General features: G+C 37.9%; 1 protein-coding gene across 1 annotated transcript; it reads right to left on the bottom strand.

Annotated features, from left to right (window-relative positions):
- Positions 1 to 16197: 16197 nt before the first annotated feature.
- On the bottom strand, positions 16198 to 16797 carry LOC141718728 (uncharacterized). The gene has a single exon (XM_074521111.1). The coding sequence runs from the start codon at positions 16795 to 16797 to the stop codon at positions 16198 to 16200; it is 600 nt and encodes a 199-aa protein (XP_074377212.1).
- Between the last annotated feature and the right edge of the window lie 724 nt (positions 16798 to 17521).

Genomic DNA, 17521 nt, shown 5'->3' with positions numbered 1-17521 from the left:
TAGCATTGAATAATAACCATACCATTGTTGCATAAGTACATTAATTGAAATTAACCTAAACTAGTCTCTATGGGAATGAACTAGAAATAATTCTATATTACTTGCGATCGCGTATACTTGCGTGAATATTAGCGCGTTTTTCGTCCTAACAAGATCTAAAAAGATTTCATCCCCGGAATCAAACAAAACTAAATACCGTACCTTAATCGAATAAATGCGGATATTTCTCACGAATAGACTCCTCTAATTCCCAAGTCGCCTCTCTCTCATAATGATTTTTCCATAAAACTTTTACAAATGGAATGGAATTCTTCCTCAATACTCGCTCCTCTCGAGCTAAGATAGCCTCGGCTTCTTCCTTACAAGAAAGATCCTCTCTAATCTTATTCAATGGATACTGAACTACATGTAATGGATGATATCTATAGCCCCTCAAAATAGACACATGAAAGACATTATGCACATGAGATAGTTGTGGCGCCAACGCAACTCTATAAGATACTTCCCCTACTTTCTCCATAACATCAAAAGGTCCAACATATCTCAGACTAAGCTTTCCCTTCATACCAAAACGCTTCACACCCTTAAAGGACGACACTTTTAGGAACACATAATCACCTGGCTCAAATCCACTAAACTTCCTATGTTGATCGGCATAATTCTTTTGACGCGATCGAGCTTCCTTCAAACTTTCTTTAACCTTCTCCACCTTCTCATTAGTGATTCTAACCAACTCTGGCCCTTCCATGACTCTCTCACCAACCTCATCCCAACAAGATGGTGCCCTACACCTCCTACCATACAAAGCCTCAAATGGTGGCATACCGATACTCGCATGCCAACTGTTATTATACGCAAACTCAACAAGATATAAATACTTATCCCAGTCACATGTCCACTCCAAAGCACATGCCCTCAACATATCCTCCAACGTCTAGATCGTCCTTTCTGACTGTCCATCAGTCTGCGAATGATAAGCTGTACTAAAATTAAGCCTCGTACCCCAAGCCTGCTGGAATCCCTTCCAAAAAACGCGATGTAAATCTCGTATCCCTGTCAGAAACTATCGACACAGGCACACCATGAAGTCTAACAATATCTCGCTGAAAAATCTCTGCCAACTCATGAATAGGAGTAGTCTCTCTAATAGGCAAGAAGTGAGCGGACTTAGTAAGTCTATCAACCACCACCCATGACATCGTTCTTCTTGAAAGTCCTCGGAAAATGAGTCACAAAATCCATAGTAATGTTTTCCCACTTCCAAAATGGAATATCTAGCTGCTGCAATAATCCACTATGCTTCTGATGGTCTATCTTCACTTGTTGACATGTAAGACATTTTCCCACAAATTCTGCTATTTCTCCCTTCATTCCACTCAATAAAAAGTGCTCCTTTAAATCTCAATACATTTTAGTGGAACCTGGATGAATAGAAAATGAAGAACTGTGAGCCTCCTTCAAAATTTCATCCCAAATTGTCGGTTCTGCAGGAACACATAATTTACTACCCAACCATATCACACCCTCATCGTCAACACGAAAATGTTTTTGCTTGCCACCTTCCACCTCAGATCTTATAGCTTCCAAACCTGTATCATTCTTCTGAGCTTTCTTAACCCTTCAAACAATATTTGGTTCCACTTTCAAACTTGCAATGCTACCTCCTGACCCTCTAACATACAACTCAACACCTAATCGCTCCAAATCTGAAATAAGGTGCGGCTGAGTAATGAGAGATGCAACACTCCCCAAGTTCTTCCTACTAAGAGCGTCTGCCACTACATTCGCCTTTCCTGGATGGTATTGAATATTCACATCATAATCCTTAAGAAGTTCAAGCCACCTTCGTTGTCTCATATTAAGCTCTTTTTGAGTAAAGATGTATTTGACACTCTTATGATCAGTTTAGATGTCATAAGTCTCTCCACAAAGATAATGTCTCCAGATCTTCAAAGCAAAGACCACTGCTGCTAACTCCAAGTCATGGGTAGGATAGTTCACCTCATAGGGTTTAAGCTGCCTAGAAGCGTAAGACACCAACCTCTTCTTCAACCCTTGAAAGCTCTTCTCGCGATCATCATTCCACTCAAATTAATGCCCTTCCTCATGAGTTGAGTCAATGGAAAAGCTATAGATGAAAAACCTTCCACAAATCTCCTGTAGTAGCCTGCCAAACCCAAGAAACTCCTTACCTCCGTCACATTGATGGGTCTCAGTCAATTAGTAATAGCCTCAACTTTCGCAGGATCCAACTCAATGCCCCTACCAGACACAACATGCCCCAAGAATGCCACTTCCTCCAACTAGAGTTCACACTTTGAAAATTTTGCAAACAACTTCTTCTCCCTCAAAATTTCAAGTACAGTACGTAAATGCTCCTCATGCTCCTCTCTGCTCCTAGAGTATACCAAGAGATCATCGATGAAGACTACCGCAAATTTATCCAGATAATCATAAAAGACCCGATTCATCAAATCCACAAATACCGCTGGTGCATTTATCAACCCAAAGAACATCCCGAGAAACTCATAATAACCATAACGAGTGTGAAATACAGTCTTTGAAATATCTTCCTCCCTAATTCTTAATTGATGATAACCAGATTTCAAATCTATATGCGAGAAGTACTTCGCTCCTTGTAACTGATCAAACAGGTCATCAATATGTGGCAGAGGATACCTGTTTCTGATAATCACCTTATTCAACTCCCTGTAGTCAATGCACAATCTCATGGAACCATCATTCTTCTTCATAAATAGCACAGGAGCGCCCCACGGAGACACACTTGGCTAGATAAATCCCATATCCAATAACTCTTGCAACTGCTCCTTCAATTCTTGCAACTCAAGTGGTGCCATTCGGTAAGGCGCCTTAGAAAAAGGCTCGGCACCTGGAACAAGTTCAATAGTAAACTCCACCTCTCTATGTGGTGGTGTTAGGAATATGTTGTGAACTTGATGATTACATTAATAAAATACCTTAGTAGATTTAACTTAGTGAAAAATGTAGCACCCGACGGATGATCAATTATAGTCCCGGCGGATGATTCAATATAGTCCCGACGGATGACTAATTGATATCCATCGGGTGAGTAGCTTATGTAATAATAAGTCATGTAGAACATTTCTGCAAACATCTTTGTATAGATTCTGTAGTAGCATATAAGTCTTGTTGACTTTAATTAGATATGCAGAATAGGTTGATTAATTGTAAATATAAGATGTCTTGTAATTCTGCATAAGTGAAATGAAGTCAAGTGTCAAATAGATACCCGACGGATGATCAACAAAGCTACCCGACGGATGATCAACAAGGCAACCCGACGGATGACAAGCATGTACCTGACGGATGATCAATTCAAACATTTGTTGACAGTGAAATCACAATCACATGCGTTGGGTGTTTGCAAAAGGAATGTGGCAGCATGTTTAACAGGAAATGAAGAACAAAGGAGCATTACAATTTCCATGCAAGATTAAGAAGATTTTCAAAAATGCTGGAATAGAGTAGTGAAGCAGCATGGAGTTTGACTTGATAGTTTTGTTTTATTATCCTATCTTATTACCATGTAAACTTGGTGGTATATAAACCAAGTGTAGCTAGTAGAACAAACAACTAAGAAAACACTTTTAGAAGAGAAATAGAAAAAGCTGTAACTGTTAAGAATTTCTCTGTAGTTTGTTTGTTCACTTGTAAAGCAGCTGTGAGACAATTTGTTCTTCATAGAGTTCTTAATTCGATATATATATACATACATATATATATATATGGTGGATACTTTCAAATCCACCAGAAAGTTTTAAAGACTTCTGTTTTAATTACTTTGTGTTTTTGATTTATTTAACTTGTGATTCCGCACCTTGCAAATCAAAACACTTATTTATATATAGTTTGAGTTAGAACATTTTATAGTTCAAGAAAAAGTTTACTAGAATTACATTCAACCCCCCTTTTTATAAATCTTGTTGCATTGTTAGGGACTAACAATTGGTATCAAAGCAAGCTCTTGAAGTACGAAGAGTTTAAAGATCACAACAAACAGCAAGATGAACAAGAAGGATGTTGGAGTCAAGATTCCTTTTCTGGACAAAGATAATTACCATCACTGGAAGGTAAAGATGCATCTTCATTTACTTTCTCAAGATGAGGCCTATGTGGATTGCATAGAGAGAGGTCCTCATGTACCAATGAGAGCTGCAACTGGAAATGAGCCATCAGTTCCCAAGACAAGGCATGAATGGTCAGATCCTGATATTGAACAAGTCAGGAAAGACAAGAAGGCCATGAATATTCTGTTCAATGGAGTTGATGGTGACATGTTTGATAACATCATTAACTGCAAAACAACCAAGGAAGTTTGGGATACCATTCAAATAATCTGTGATGGCACAGAACAAGTTAGAGAAAGTAAGATGCAGTTACTAATTCAGCAATATGAGTATTTCCACTGTGAAGAAGGTGAAACTCTCACTGATATCTTTAGTAGATTTCAAAAGCTACTAAATGCTCTGAAGCTGCATGGAAGAGTCTACCAAATTAAAGATTCTGACCTCAAATTCCCAAGATCCCTTCCAAAAGAATGGAAACCAATGACAGTCTCCTTAAATAATTCACAGGAATACAAGGAGTTTACACTAGAGAGACTGTATGGTATTCTAAAGACTTATGAGCTTGAAATAGAGCAAGATGAAAGAATGGAGAAAGGGAGGAAGAAAGGAGGGTCCATTGTACTGGTTGATGAGTTAGAGAAAGAGAAGGAGATGAAGATAGAAGTTGTTGAGTCTACTTCAAAGCACTGTGAAAACAAGGGTAAGGGGCTGGTAGCAGAAAATGAAGATTCTTTGATCCAAGATGATATGGATGATATTAATGAACATCTTGCATTTCTTTCCAGAAGATTTTCCAAGCTCAAGTTCAAGAAGAACTTTGAAGCAGCTAAGCCAAATAGAAACATGGTGGATAAATCAAAATTCAAGTGTTTCAAATATGGCTTGGCAGGGCACTTTTCCAGTGACTGTAGAAAGTCAGATTCCAGCAAGAAGAAGTTTGAGCTTGTGGATTATAAACAGAAGTATTTTGAGTTGCTCAAACAAAAGGAAAGGGCTTTTATTACACAAGAAAATGACGGGGCAACAGATGGTCTGGATGAGGATGAAGATGTCAGCTATGTCAATCTATCCCTAATGGCCAAGTCTGATGAAACAGAGACAAGTTCTTCAAGTAATCAGGTAATCACCACTAACCTTGCACATTTATCTAAAGCTGAGTATAATGATGCAATAAATGACATGTCTACAAAATTATATCATTTGCGTGTTACACTTAAGTCCCTCACTAAGAAAAATGCTAAAATCAAAGAAAATAATTTATTTTAAGTGAGGAATAATGTGCTAGAGTCTCAGTTTATTGAATTTGAAAAATTGAGAATAGAATGTAAGATTGCTAAGGATGAATTAACTGAGTCCTTGAAGAAAGAAGAGATTTTGAAGAAGCGGCTTGATCGTGAACAAGAAGTGATCAAGGCATGGAAATCATCTAGAGATGTCCATGCTCAAATCACCAAAGTTCAAGGAATTGAGTCCTTTTGTGATGCAGCCTGGAAGAAAAGTAAAGAGAAGCTGGAATCCAATTTGGTTGAAGGATTGCTAATAGATGTAGACTCGACGGAAGATGAGAGTCATCCGTTGGATAATCAAAAAGATTATCCATCGAGTGACATAAAACCTCATCCGTCGGCTATGAGCAAACTTGTGAGTAAAGCCAAACTTGCCAAGTTAAATGAAAAATATGGATCAGTTTCCAAAAACTTTATTTCAGGAGAATCTAGTCAAGTGAAGAAGGAGAAGAAAGTGAATGTTGGTCATCTGTCCATCAAGCAATTGAATGACAGATTAGAAAAGATTGAGATTAAAATAGAAGCTAAAAAGAAAAACAATAGAAATGGGAAAGTAGGAATTAACAAACATAATAACTACACACCTGATAAGTATGCTTCATGAAAAATCTGTGTTAAGTGTGGTAGTGCTAATCATTTGTCTGTTAATTGCAAACTTGCCATGCCTACTCCCATATCTGTACCACCTTTTTTCCCAACATGAGTGCTATGCCTTCTATGCCTATAAATGCCATGTCTGCACAGAATATGAATGCACAATTTGCTAATATGCCATTTGACCTAATCCTTATTATGCTGCATTTAGTATGCCTCAAATACCATTTAGCATGAACTACTGGAATAACATGTTTGCAAATAGCATGCCATTTCCTGTTAATCAAAATGTGCATGATAATTCTGTTTTAATGACTGGTTTCAAAGGTCCAACTCATATGACTAAGGATGAATCTGATATATTCAAGTCAAATGAGATAAAACCTAAGAAACAAAAGAAGAAAGCTAACAAGGCAGGACCCAAGGAAACTTGGATACAAAAATCAACTTGATTTGGTTTTGATGTGTACAGGGAAACAGAAAGACTATGTGGTACTTGGATAGTGGTTGTTCAAGACACATGACTGGAGATTCTACCCTGCTCACAGAGTTCAAGGAGAGAGCTGGCCCAAGTACTACTTTTGGAGATGACAGCAAGGGTTATACTGTGGGATATGGCTTAATTTCTAAAGACAATGTCATCATTGAGGAGGTTTCCCTAGTGGATGCTCTTAAGCATAATTTGCTGAGTATCAGCCAGCTTTGTGACAAGGGCAATTCAGTAATCTTCAATTCAGAAGCCTATGTTGTGACAAATAAGAGGAGCAATAAAGTGGTTCTCACTGAAGTGAGAAAAGGAAATGTGTACCTAGCTGAGTTTAACTCATCAAATGCAGAATCTGTTACTTGTCTTCTCAGTAAAGCAAGTCAAGATGAAAGTTGGCTAAGGCACAAGAAGCTATCCCATCTAAACTTCAAGACCATGAATGAGCATATCAAGAAAGAACTGGTTAGAGGTATTCCTCAAGTGGAGTTTTCTAAGGATGGATTGTGTGATGCTTGTCAGAAAGGAAAGCATATCAAAACATCATTCAGAAAGAAGCTTGATTCAACAATTGAAGAACCTCTACAATTGCTACACATAGATTTGTTTGGACCAGTCAATGTGTTGTCCATCTCAAGTAAAAGATTTTTCCTAGTAATTGTAGATGATTTCTCAAAGTTCTCTTGGACATATTTCCTAAAGTCCAAAGATAAGGCTAGTGAAATCATCATCAATCACATAAGGCAAGTCAACAATCATCCTGATTTTAAAGTAAGAAGAATCAGGAGTGATAATGAAATTGAGTTCAAGAATTCTTTGATGAGAGAATTTTGTGAAGAGAATGGGATTATGCATGAGTTTTCAGCAACAAGAACTCCACAACAAAATGGAGTAGTAGAAAGAAAGAACAGATCACTTATTGAAGCTGCAAGGACAATGCTTGAAGAATTTAAGTTACTAACATACTTCTGGGCTGAAGCTGTAAATACTACATGCTACACTCAGAATATTTCTTTGGTTAATCAAGCAAAGTGTATGACACCCAACCAATTATTCAAGAACAAGAAGCCAACTCTAAATTTTCTTCATGTCTTTGGCTGTAAATGTTATATCTTGAGAAATCAAACTGTATCAAAATGGGAAGTTTGATGCTAAAGCAGATGAAGGAATTTTTGTTGGATATGCTGTGGGAAAAGCATATAGAGTCTACAATCTAAGAACCAACATTGTTGTGGAATCAATACATGTTCTATTTGATGATAAAAAGATTGAAGGACTGCAAGTTGGAGATTTCCATGAGAGCCTCAAATTTGACAATGTGAAGATGATTAGTGATGATAGTGATGATGAAAGTGATCAAGAAACTACAACCAATGATAGTGCAGAAAAATCTACAACTAATGAAGCTAATAACTCATCATCCATCGAGAGACAATCTGCATCATCCATCAGGAGACAATCAGCCTCATCCGTCGGAACTCAAAGTGTTTCATCCGTCGGTCATTGAGAGAAGCTAAAAGTCAAGGTAGATCACTCATAGAAAGTTCCCCTTTCTCAAATCAAAGACTCACTAACTCAGGGGGAGTTTCTCATAATCAAAACTCAGTCACACATCAAGACAACAATGATGCCTCTTCATCTTGAGCTAATCTACCTCAACAAAGAAAATGGACAAAGGATCACCCCTTTGAGCTCATCATTGGTGACGTATCTTCTAGAGTTCAAACAAGGAGAACAACTCAAGAAGAATGTTTATATAGCAGCTTCTTATCTAAGGAAGAACCAAAGAAGGTAGAAGAAGCTTTGTTGGATCTTGATTGGATTTTAGCTATGCAGGAGGAGCTAAACATATTTGAAAGGAATAAAGTATGAAAGCTGGTACCCCAGCCTAAAGGAAATAATCCAATTGACACCAAGTGGGTATATAGAAACAAGATGGATGAAAATGGCATAGTTATAAGGAATAAAGCTAGATTGGTTGCCAAGGGTTATTGTCAACAAGAAGGAATTGATTTTGATGAGACCTTTGCTCCTGTTTCAAGACTAGAAGCCATCATAATTTTCCTAGCCTATGCAGCTCATGCCAATTTCAAAGTCTATCAAATGGATGTCAAGAGTGTTTTTCCAAATGGAAATTTGGAGGAGGAAGTCTATGTGAGTCAGCCTCCTGGTTTTGAAGACCCAAATTTTCCAAATCATGTCTACTATCTTTTGAAAGCACTCTATGGACTAAAGCAAGCACCTAGAGCCTGGTATGACACTTTATTAAAGTTCCTTTTGGAAAATCACTTCACAAGATGTACTGTGGATAAAACTTTATTCTTTAGAAATGTTAATGGCTCTAGTATACTTGTTCAAATCTATGTAGATGCTATTATATTTGGCTCTACAGATGAAAAACTTTACAAAAAATTTGCCAAATTGATGCAAAGTAAGTATGAAATGAGCATGATGGGAGAACTAACTTACTTTCTTGGTTTACAAGTTAAGCAAGTTAGTGATGGAATATTCATTAGTCAAACTAAATATATTCATGATCTTTTAAAGAAGTTTGATCTAATGGATTGCACATCTGCAAAAACTCCCATGGCCACTGCAACTAAGCTTGAATTAAACACTACTGAAAAGTCTGTGGATATTTCAAGTTATAGGGGTATGGTTGGTTCACTTCTATACTTAACAGCTAGTAGGCCAGATATAATGTTTACTACATGTCTTTGTGCTAGATTCAGGCTGATCCTAGAGAATCTCACTTAATTGCTATTAAGAGAATTTTCAGATATCTCAAAGGTACACCAAAACTTGACATTTGGTACCCTACAGATTCTGGTTTTGATCTAACTGGTTATTCAGATACAGATTATGCAGGTTGTAGAATTGATAGAAAAAGTATAACAGGAACCTGTTAATTTCTAGGAAACAAGCTTGTGTCCTGGTTCAGTAAAAAGCAAAATTCAGTTTCTACTTCTACAGCAGAAGCTGAATATATTGCTGCTGGCAGTTGCTGTGCACAGATTTTGTCGATAAAAAACCAAATGCTAGACTATGGTCTGCAAGTGGAAAGAATTCCTATTTTCTGTGATAACACAAGTACAATTGCCATCACTGAAAATCCAGTACAGCATTCAAGAACAAAGCACATAGACATCAAGTACCATTTTATAAGGGAACATGTGATGAATGGTACTGTGGAACTACATTTTGTTCTAAGTGAAAAACAGCTTGCAGATATATTTACCAAGCCACTGGATGAATCCACCTTTTCAAGGTTGGTAAGTGAGTTAGGTATGCTTAATTATTCTTGAATTATTTCAGATATTTTTGCAAGTTGTAATGCAACCATAAATTTAATTGATTTTTCTGCCTTGGATGAAATTTTGGCTAAGTCAAAATTTACATCCCGACGGATGATCATTATCCATCAAGTTTGATCATCCATCGGAATAGAATATCTAAAAATCAATTATTTTTCTGGATTATTTTATTAACCCGACGTATCAAATGTTTTATCCTCATCCGTTGAGTTTTCTAAATCATGGCCGTTAATTCTCTGAACATCATCCATCGAGTTTACTTACAGTCTGTAAGTATATTTCTACGGATGGTTGATAGAATTTTGACAGTTTATTTTAATTTAAACGGCTATTTTGGGAAAATTTGATTGGTTCTTATTATTTTTGTCAGTTTATTTTTGAGAGAGTATAAAAGCAAAATTCATTTTCATTACTTTTCTTTTATCATTCTCAATTCATCTGCTCTAATCTCTTTCTTTCTCAAAAGGAATTACCCTCTCTCTCTATGCAATTTTACTCTCTAACAATGGCACCAGTCATCAAAATCATGTCTCAAACTGGCTTTATCTATGAGAAGAACAATTTCACAGCTCTAGTGAACAAGGGGATTCAACAGTCTGGTGACTACCATAAAATGATGGATTTTGTACAAGACTGTAAGCTCAAATATACCATGCTAGAGTCTCCCACTATCTACTGTGAGGTTGTGGAGGAAATATGGACAACTACAGTGTACAACTCAACTGACAAGACCATCACTTTCACTATTAAAGGTAAGGAATTCTGTGATAATAGTGACATTGTTAAAGCATGTCTTAGGATTCCTGATAATACTGTCACTACTCTACACACATACACTGATATTGTTAACATGTTAAATTCCATGGGTTATGCACTCACCATCTCTAAATTAAGTGAAATTAGGAGATTGGGTCTTAGGAAAGAATGGAGTTACCTGTGTGATGTAGTTACTAAAGTATTTTCTGGAAAAATTAGCAATTTTGATTCTGTTAATATCTCCGTGCTCAACATGCTTTACATGGTAGTAACTGATAACTACTTGAATTTTAGTGATCTAGTCTTGTTTGAGTTGGGATTTAAGTTAGGGGAGCTTATTAAGAAGGGTAAGAGTGTTTATTATGCTAGATTTTTCATGATGCTTGCTAACCACCTCTGTGAGGACATTGTGATTGAGAACCCAACCAACAAGTTAAATTGTTGGGTTCAAGAAAGAAGAATGATTATATATCTCAATAGAGCAGATCACCACAAAGAGGTTCCACTCTTCTACTTTCCAGTAATGGAGGCACCTCAGGTAAGTGAGGTAATTTCAACTGTCTCTACTCTTCCAACCTCAAACATTTCTTTACCTTCTAGTGTAGCAGTGGCATCTGTGTCAATGACCAGACAGATGCCTACCCAAGCTACCAAAACCAAAGTCTCAAAAACAAAAATAAAGAAAGCCCCCTCTGATTTCTTTCAAAAGAGATCAGTTGTAAAATCCACCAAAACTAAAGAGGGGAGTGTGAAGGTGGGTAAGAAAGTGAGGGACAGGGTGAAAATAAAAGAAGCCCTAAGGATAAGGATGGTGAGAAGAGTGTACCCAAACCTAGCCACACCACAGTTTCCCAACAAACTATGGTTGTTAATAAGGACACAAGCTTAATTCTAGTTTCATCCTCCCAAAAGGATGTAATTATTGAAACAAGCTCTCAACTAGTAGCACAGAACAAAAGGGGTAGGGACACAAGTTCACCACAAACTTATACAAGAAAGAAGAAAACTAAAACCCTTGGGGATGCACAGGGTACACATACAGTGCAAACTGGAGCTAAAGACCCAATCACTGAACCATCTCAAAGTCAAATTAATGTGCCTCCAAAAAATATGGAGTCACAGCTAAAATCTGTACAAATTGAAACACCTCAAACACCAAATTCTCCCATTCACTCTTTGGATGTTGACATGATTCAAACATCTCAACCATATTCTCCATCTTTAACTCTGTTGGAGAAGCCAAAAATCCATGCAAGTGCGCATCATTTTCTAGATGATTTGTTGGCTCACTTGCCATTTCTTTCTGAGACTGTTGAGACATCTGTGCCAAAATTTTCATCAATCTGCACAGAGTCTACAATAGTCTCCACTCCACACTCATTCATTTCTACTCACTCGATGGATATTTTTCATCCGTGGAGTAGTGATTGTATCCCGATGGATGTGCCTAACAGCAGTCATCCGTCGGATAGTCAAATTACTAACCCGATGGATATTTCTCATCCGTCGGGTGTCTCTATACAACTCTAAAGTTCAACTATAGTTACAAGTGCAGATGACTTAGTAATTGTGCAATCACTATTAGGATTGAGGGAAGTTAGTGACTTGAGTGAGAGTCTGGGTTGCTCCCAGGTTAAAGGAGAGGAAAAGAGTGATCCAATGCAGTCCATTTCTTCAGGACTGGAAAAAGTGAGTGTGAGGAGTCCCACCTTAGATGGTGAAGGTGAGGGTGTGAGGGTGGGGAGCCAAGGTGAGACCTTGATGCAAGAAAAGAGAGAAAATGAGATAAATACAGGTACTAGAGATATAAGGGTGGATGTCATTGTAAGTGAGTTAATGAATGTCCAGGATGTAGACAAGGAGGGACTATCTCAGCAAACTCAAGCTGTTATAGATTCTACCTCCTTAGATGCTGAGACATTTACTCACCCTGTTCCAGCATATCAACTTCTAGCTGGAAAGGGCAATGACAATGCAGAAAGAATGCTCAATTTGGTGCACACCATACAGTCCATGCAAAGAGCTATGGATGCCATCACAACTTTGCCCTCAACAGCTGGTGATGTTGATTATGAGACTGGTGGATCGGAAGAATTCTTTGGAGGTGAGGGTGGAGATAGTGAAGAAGAGCCATTGGACATAGGGGGAGAAGTAGGCCCTAGTTCCAAATCAAGCATGCCATGATAGGCCTTCTCCAAGAACTGTGATATTCACCATTTCAAGACCACACTCATCCAACTTATCAGCCAAACATAGTCTGCACTTCAATCAACCCCAAATGCTAGTACCAAGAAGCTTTTGCAAGAACATCTTGCTTCTCTCCAACTATAGCAAATCTCAGGCTACAAATAAAGTCAAAATGTCTCCCTCATCAAAAATGAAGTTGATCAACTTAAGAAAAATATCTCTGACAAGTTGGAAGCTAAACTTCTAGAAGCCACAATGCTTGACATCAAAAGACAGCTCAGGAAAAACTCTGATCTTGCAACCAAGGTGGATTCCTTAGACAAAAGAATGGTTGCTATTGAAGCTTCTCTTACAGCAATCCATCTACACAAAGCTCAACAAACAGACTTGCTTCAGAAACTAGTGGCTGCACAGACCTCCTCATCTACTCAACTTTCTGATAACAAAAAGGGGGAGAAAGAGAGTTCTAGAAGTGAGGGGCAGCAAAAAGTGCTTAACATTCAATTGAGTAAAGCAATTGTGCCAAAAATTGTTTTCACAAAGCCACCAGCTAAAGATAGCATTAATCTGATAAATGAAGCAACAACCACTTTGAGAGCAGCTGAGAAGAAGCAGTTTAGTCCAATCAACTGGGAGAAAATTGATGAGGTTATTCAAAAGAAATTTGGTCTAGCAAAGAAGCCAGAAAAATTAGTCATTCATCACTCTAAAGTCAGGGAAATTTTTGTGAATGATATGAGCATGAACTATCTGGAGAGAGGCCATACATCCTGCATCAAATCCCCAAAGGCAGATCTAATCATGAAGCCAAAGGTGAACTACCCAAAGTCTTCACTTAAGAACCCTTTGGACAAAGTGTATGAGACACCAAAGCCTGATGAGAAGAAGCTGTTGGCTAGGTCTATAGCATTCTACAAAGATCCTGCAGATTCAACTCTAAAAAGGAGAATTGCCAAGATTTTCAGAAATGGTAAGGAAATTTGTGTGGTGGATGGACACCCTCAATTTGTTGAAGCAAAAAGGGAAGAAAAGGAAAGATTGAAGCAAGAAAGGAAGCAAGCTACTCTAGATGCTAGAAAGCTCAAACAAAAGAAGGGGCAAGCTGCTATCTTGGCCAAGTTGCAAGCTGTAAAACCCACATAACAAATTTCTGCACAACCATCTATAATTGCTGAATCTCAAGATCAAGTAGTGCAAGATGAACCCTGACAGACAAAGAAACCAAGGTACAAGAAAAGAATCAAGAGAAAATTGGATTTCAGTGATGAGGAGATGGAAGACTACTTTCTCAAAGAGTCTACTTCTACAATAACTCAAACACCCATTCCCCCTGTGGCACATGAAGAATTCAAGATAGATCCATCCAAGAATTTTCATGGTGAACCTATCATTCTAAAGGATGAGCCAATAGACTCGGATAGTCTACCAATTCCTGAACTTAATCTACCTCATTTCATGAAGCCAAAGAAAACAAAGACCAGAGCAGTCAAGAAAGTGAAGCCCTCAACTCTCAGATCCAAGTCCCTAACCAAAGCTCAAACCAAAGTCGACAAGGGATATATCATGTACATATGTGACATCAAGGAATTCTCTAATCTAAACCTCTATCTAGATGAACTGGAAGAAGTTAGAGGGATTGATGCTTACATGAATCTACCTAAAAGGCTAGTATTCAAGTACAAGGCAGGAAAAGAGATGACATGGCCACTTCACAGGATTCTTCAAGAGAGCCAATCTATACTGATAAAAGTCCATTCATCTTTCAAGAAGAACTTTGGATTCAATGTGACAGCTAGAAGACTAGTTCTAAAGAAGATTGAAGAACTGAGGAGTATTAGAGCCAAAGATGCACTCCCAAAGACTTTAACTATTCTTTACAAAGGAAGTAGAGTGCATCTAAGGCCCTACTGGCTGATGGAATTCTTTGATGATAAGGGAGTTAGAAGATTCTTCAGACTAGAGGACCAGCTGAGCATCTCTAGTAATGAGACTCAACTGGAAATGCAAGAAATGCTAGATCTATCAGAAGCTGATGAACTTGAATTCTGCAGACAGCTCCAAAATCAGATAGAAGAAAACAACAGGAAGCTTGGAAAGAAATCCAGACCATCAAGGAAATAGATCAATCCGCTCAGACTAGAGGAGCACCATGAAAATGACTGTGAGCAAATCTTTGTACACTTTGTCTTATAAATTCTTCAGTAAATAATGCAGCACTTTTTAGTTTTATCTACTACCTTTTAAATTTCTATTTTTTAGGGTGTTTTGATATCATCAAGTTTCTCTTAATTTATGACTACAATTCTAGTAGGCATAAATTGGGGGAGATTGTTAGGAATATGTTGTGAACTTGATGATTACATTAACAAAACACCTTAGTAGATTTAACTTAGTGAAAAATGTAGCACCCGATGGATGATCATTTATAGTCCCGACGGATGATTCAATATAGTCCCGACGGATGACTAATTGATATCCATCGGGTGAGTAGCTTATGTAACAATACGTCATGTAGCACATTTCTGCAAACATCTTTGTATAGATTCTGTAGTAGCATATAAGTCATATTGACTTTAATTAGATATGCAGAATAGGTTGATTAATTGTAAATATAAGATATCTTGTAATTCTGCATAAGTAAAATGAAGTCAAGTGTCAAATAGCTACCCGATGGATGATCAACAAAGCTACCCGACGGATGATCAACAAGGCAACCCGACGGATGACAAGCATGTACCCGACGGATGATCAATTCAAACATCTGTTAACAGTGACAACACAGTCACATGCGATGGTTGTTTGCAAAAGGAATGTGGCAGCCTGTTTAATAGGAAATGAAGAACAAAGGAGCATTACCATTTCCATGCAAGATTAAGAAGATTTTCAAAGATGCCGGAATAGAGTAGTGAAGCAGCATGGAGTTTAACTTGATAGTTTTGTTTTATTATCCTGTCTTATTACCATGTAAACTTGGTGGTATATAAACCAAGTGTATCTAGTAGAACAAACAACTAAGCAAACACTTTTAGAAGAGAAATAGAAAAAGCTGTAACTGTTAAGAATTTCTCTGTAGTTTGTTTGTTCACTTGTAAAGCAGCTGTGAGACAATTTTTTCTTTACAGTGTTCTTAATTTGATATATATATATATATATATATGCTGGATACTTTCAAATCCACCAGAAAGTTTTAAAGACTTGTGTTTTTATTACTTTGTATTTTTGATTTATTTAACTTGTGATTCCGCACCTTGTAAATTAAAACACTTATATACATATAGTTTGAGTTAGAACATTTTATAGTTCAAGAAAAAGTTTACTAGAATTACATTCAACCCCCCTTCTGTAATTCTTGCTGCATTGTTAGGGACTAACAGGTGGTAAACTTGGTAGCTCGTCGGGGAACACATCTTCATACTCTCTCACAACTAGATAATCCTCGATGCGAGGTTCATGCTTCGATGTATCCTTCACAAAAGCAAGTAGCCATCACAACCCTTAGATAAAAGTTTTCTCGCCTTTAAAGCAGAAATTAATTTAACCTCCCCCTTCCGTTGAGACCCTTGGTATACAAATTCTTGTTTATCTGCATCTCCAAAGATCACCTTTTTTCCTTGACAATCAATTATGGCACGATGTTCACTTAACCAATCCATGCCCAAGATAATGTCAAAGTCATGCATCTCTATTGGAAGCAAGTTAACCTTATAATTTCTATCTCCAATAGCTATGAGATACTCTCGATATACATCAGATATAATAACAAAATTCCCCATCGGGGTAGAAATAGACATATGAGGATATAATAATGAAGGTGCAACACCAAGATGACGAATAAACGATAAAGACAGAACCGAGTGGGTTGAACCAGTATCAAATAACTCATAAGCATCACATCTACCAACAAGAAGTGTTCCAGAAACGGTACCTGAATTAGCTACTGCCTGATTTGCCATTAATGCAAACACTCTGGCTGTAGGACTTTGCTGACTGACACTGCCACTACCACCGTTAGCTCCTCCTCCACTAGTGTTGCATGACACTGTACAATCCTTTTCACTATGGGACATGCTACCACACAAGAAACAATCCTCAGTCTATCTGTAACAAGCTCTATCTGGATGATGTCCATCACATGTAGCACAAGGGGCCACTGGAATCACATTATGGTTTCCTCCATACACTGAGTAACGGCTCTGCCCCTTTTAACGATTCTGCCACTGCCTAGGCTATTTTTGTCGCTAAAACTGCTGATTCTGATTCTGACCAACATACTGATTCCGGCCGTGGAATGACTGACCACCCTTATTCTGATTATGTCTGCGCCACTGTCCCTGTTGACCACTCTGACCTCCATACCACTTTCTACGCTGTACAAAACCCTGATCATCCCTAGCCCTCTTACTACCACTGTTAGACCTGAAAGTCCTAAAATCTATGTGCTCCTTCTCAACATCCTTTGTTACATCAGTCACCTCCTCCACTTTATCAAATTAAAAAAAATAATGGAACCCCTCACATAAGACTTCAATCCCATTTAAATTTATCAGCCTGATGTGCAGCAGTCCCTGCAACTGTCCCAGCAATTCCAACCAACCTTATAAACCACGCCATATTATCAGTAATGCTCTCATCCTGGTGCTGCATAATAGAATGACACGCCCACAAATAAGCCTCTCTATCAACATTAGAGAAGTACTGCGTATATAATACCTCCTTGAATCCCTGCCATTCCAAAGCCTCTACATAATGTTCCCCTCTAGTAGCTTTTACTCCTCTCTACCACCTCTGAGC

This window comes from Apium graveolens, chromosome 4, assembly GCF_009905375.1.
Source record: "Apium graveolens cultivar Ventura chromosome 4, ASM990537v1, whole genome shotgun sequence".
In the NCBI taxonomy this organism is placed as follows: Eukaryota; Viridiplantae; Streptophyta; class Magnoliopsida; order Apiales; family Apiaceae; genus Apium; species Apium graveolens.
This window is presented reverse-complemented; position numbering and strand designations above follow the sequence as displayed.

Excerpts from the sequence above, each read along its gene's own strand:
- LOC141718728 (XM_074521111.1), bottom strand. The coding sequence starts at position 16,797 with ATGTCCCATAGTGAAAAGGATTGTACAGTGTCATGCAACACTAGTGGA.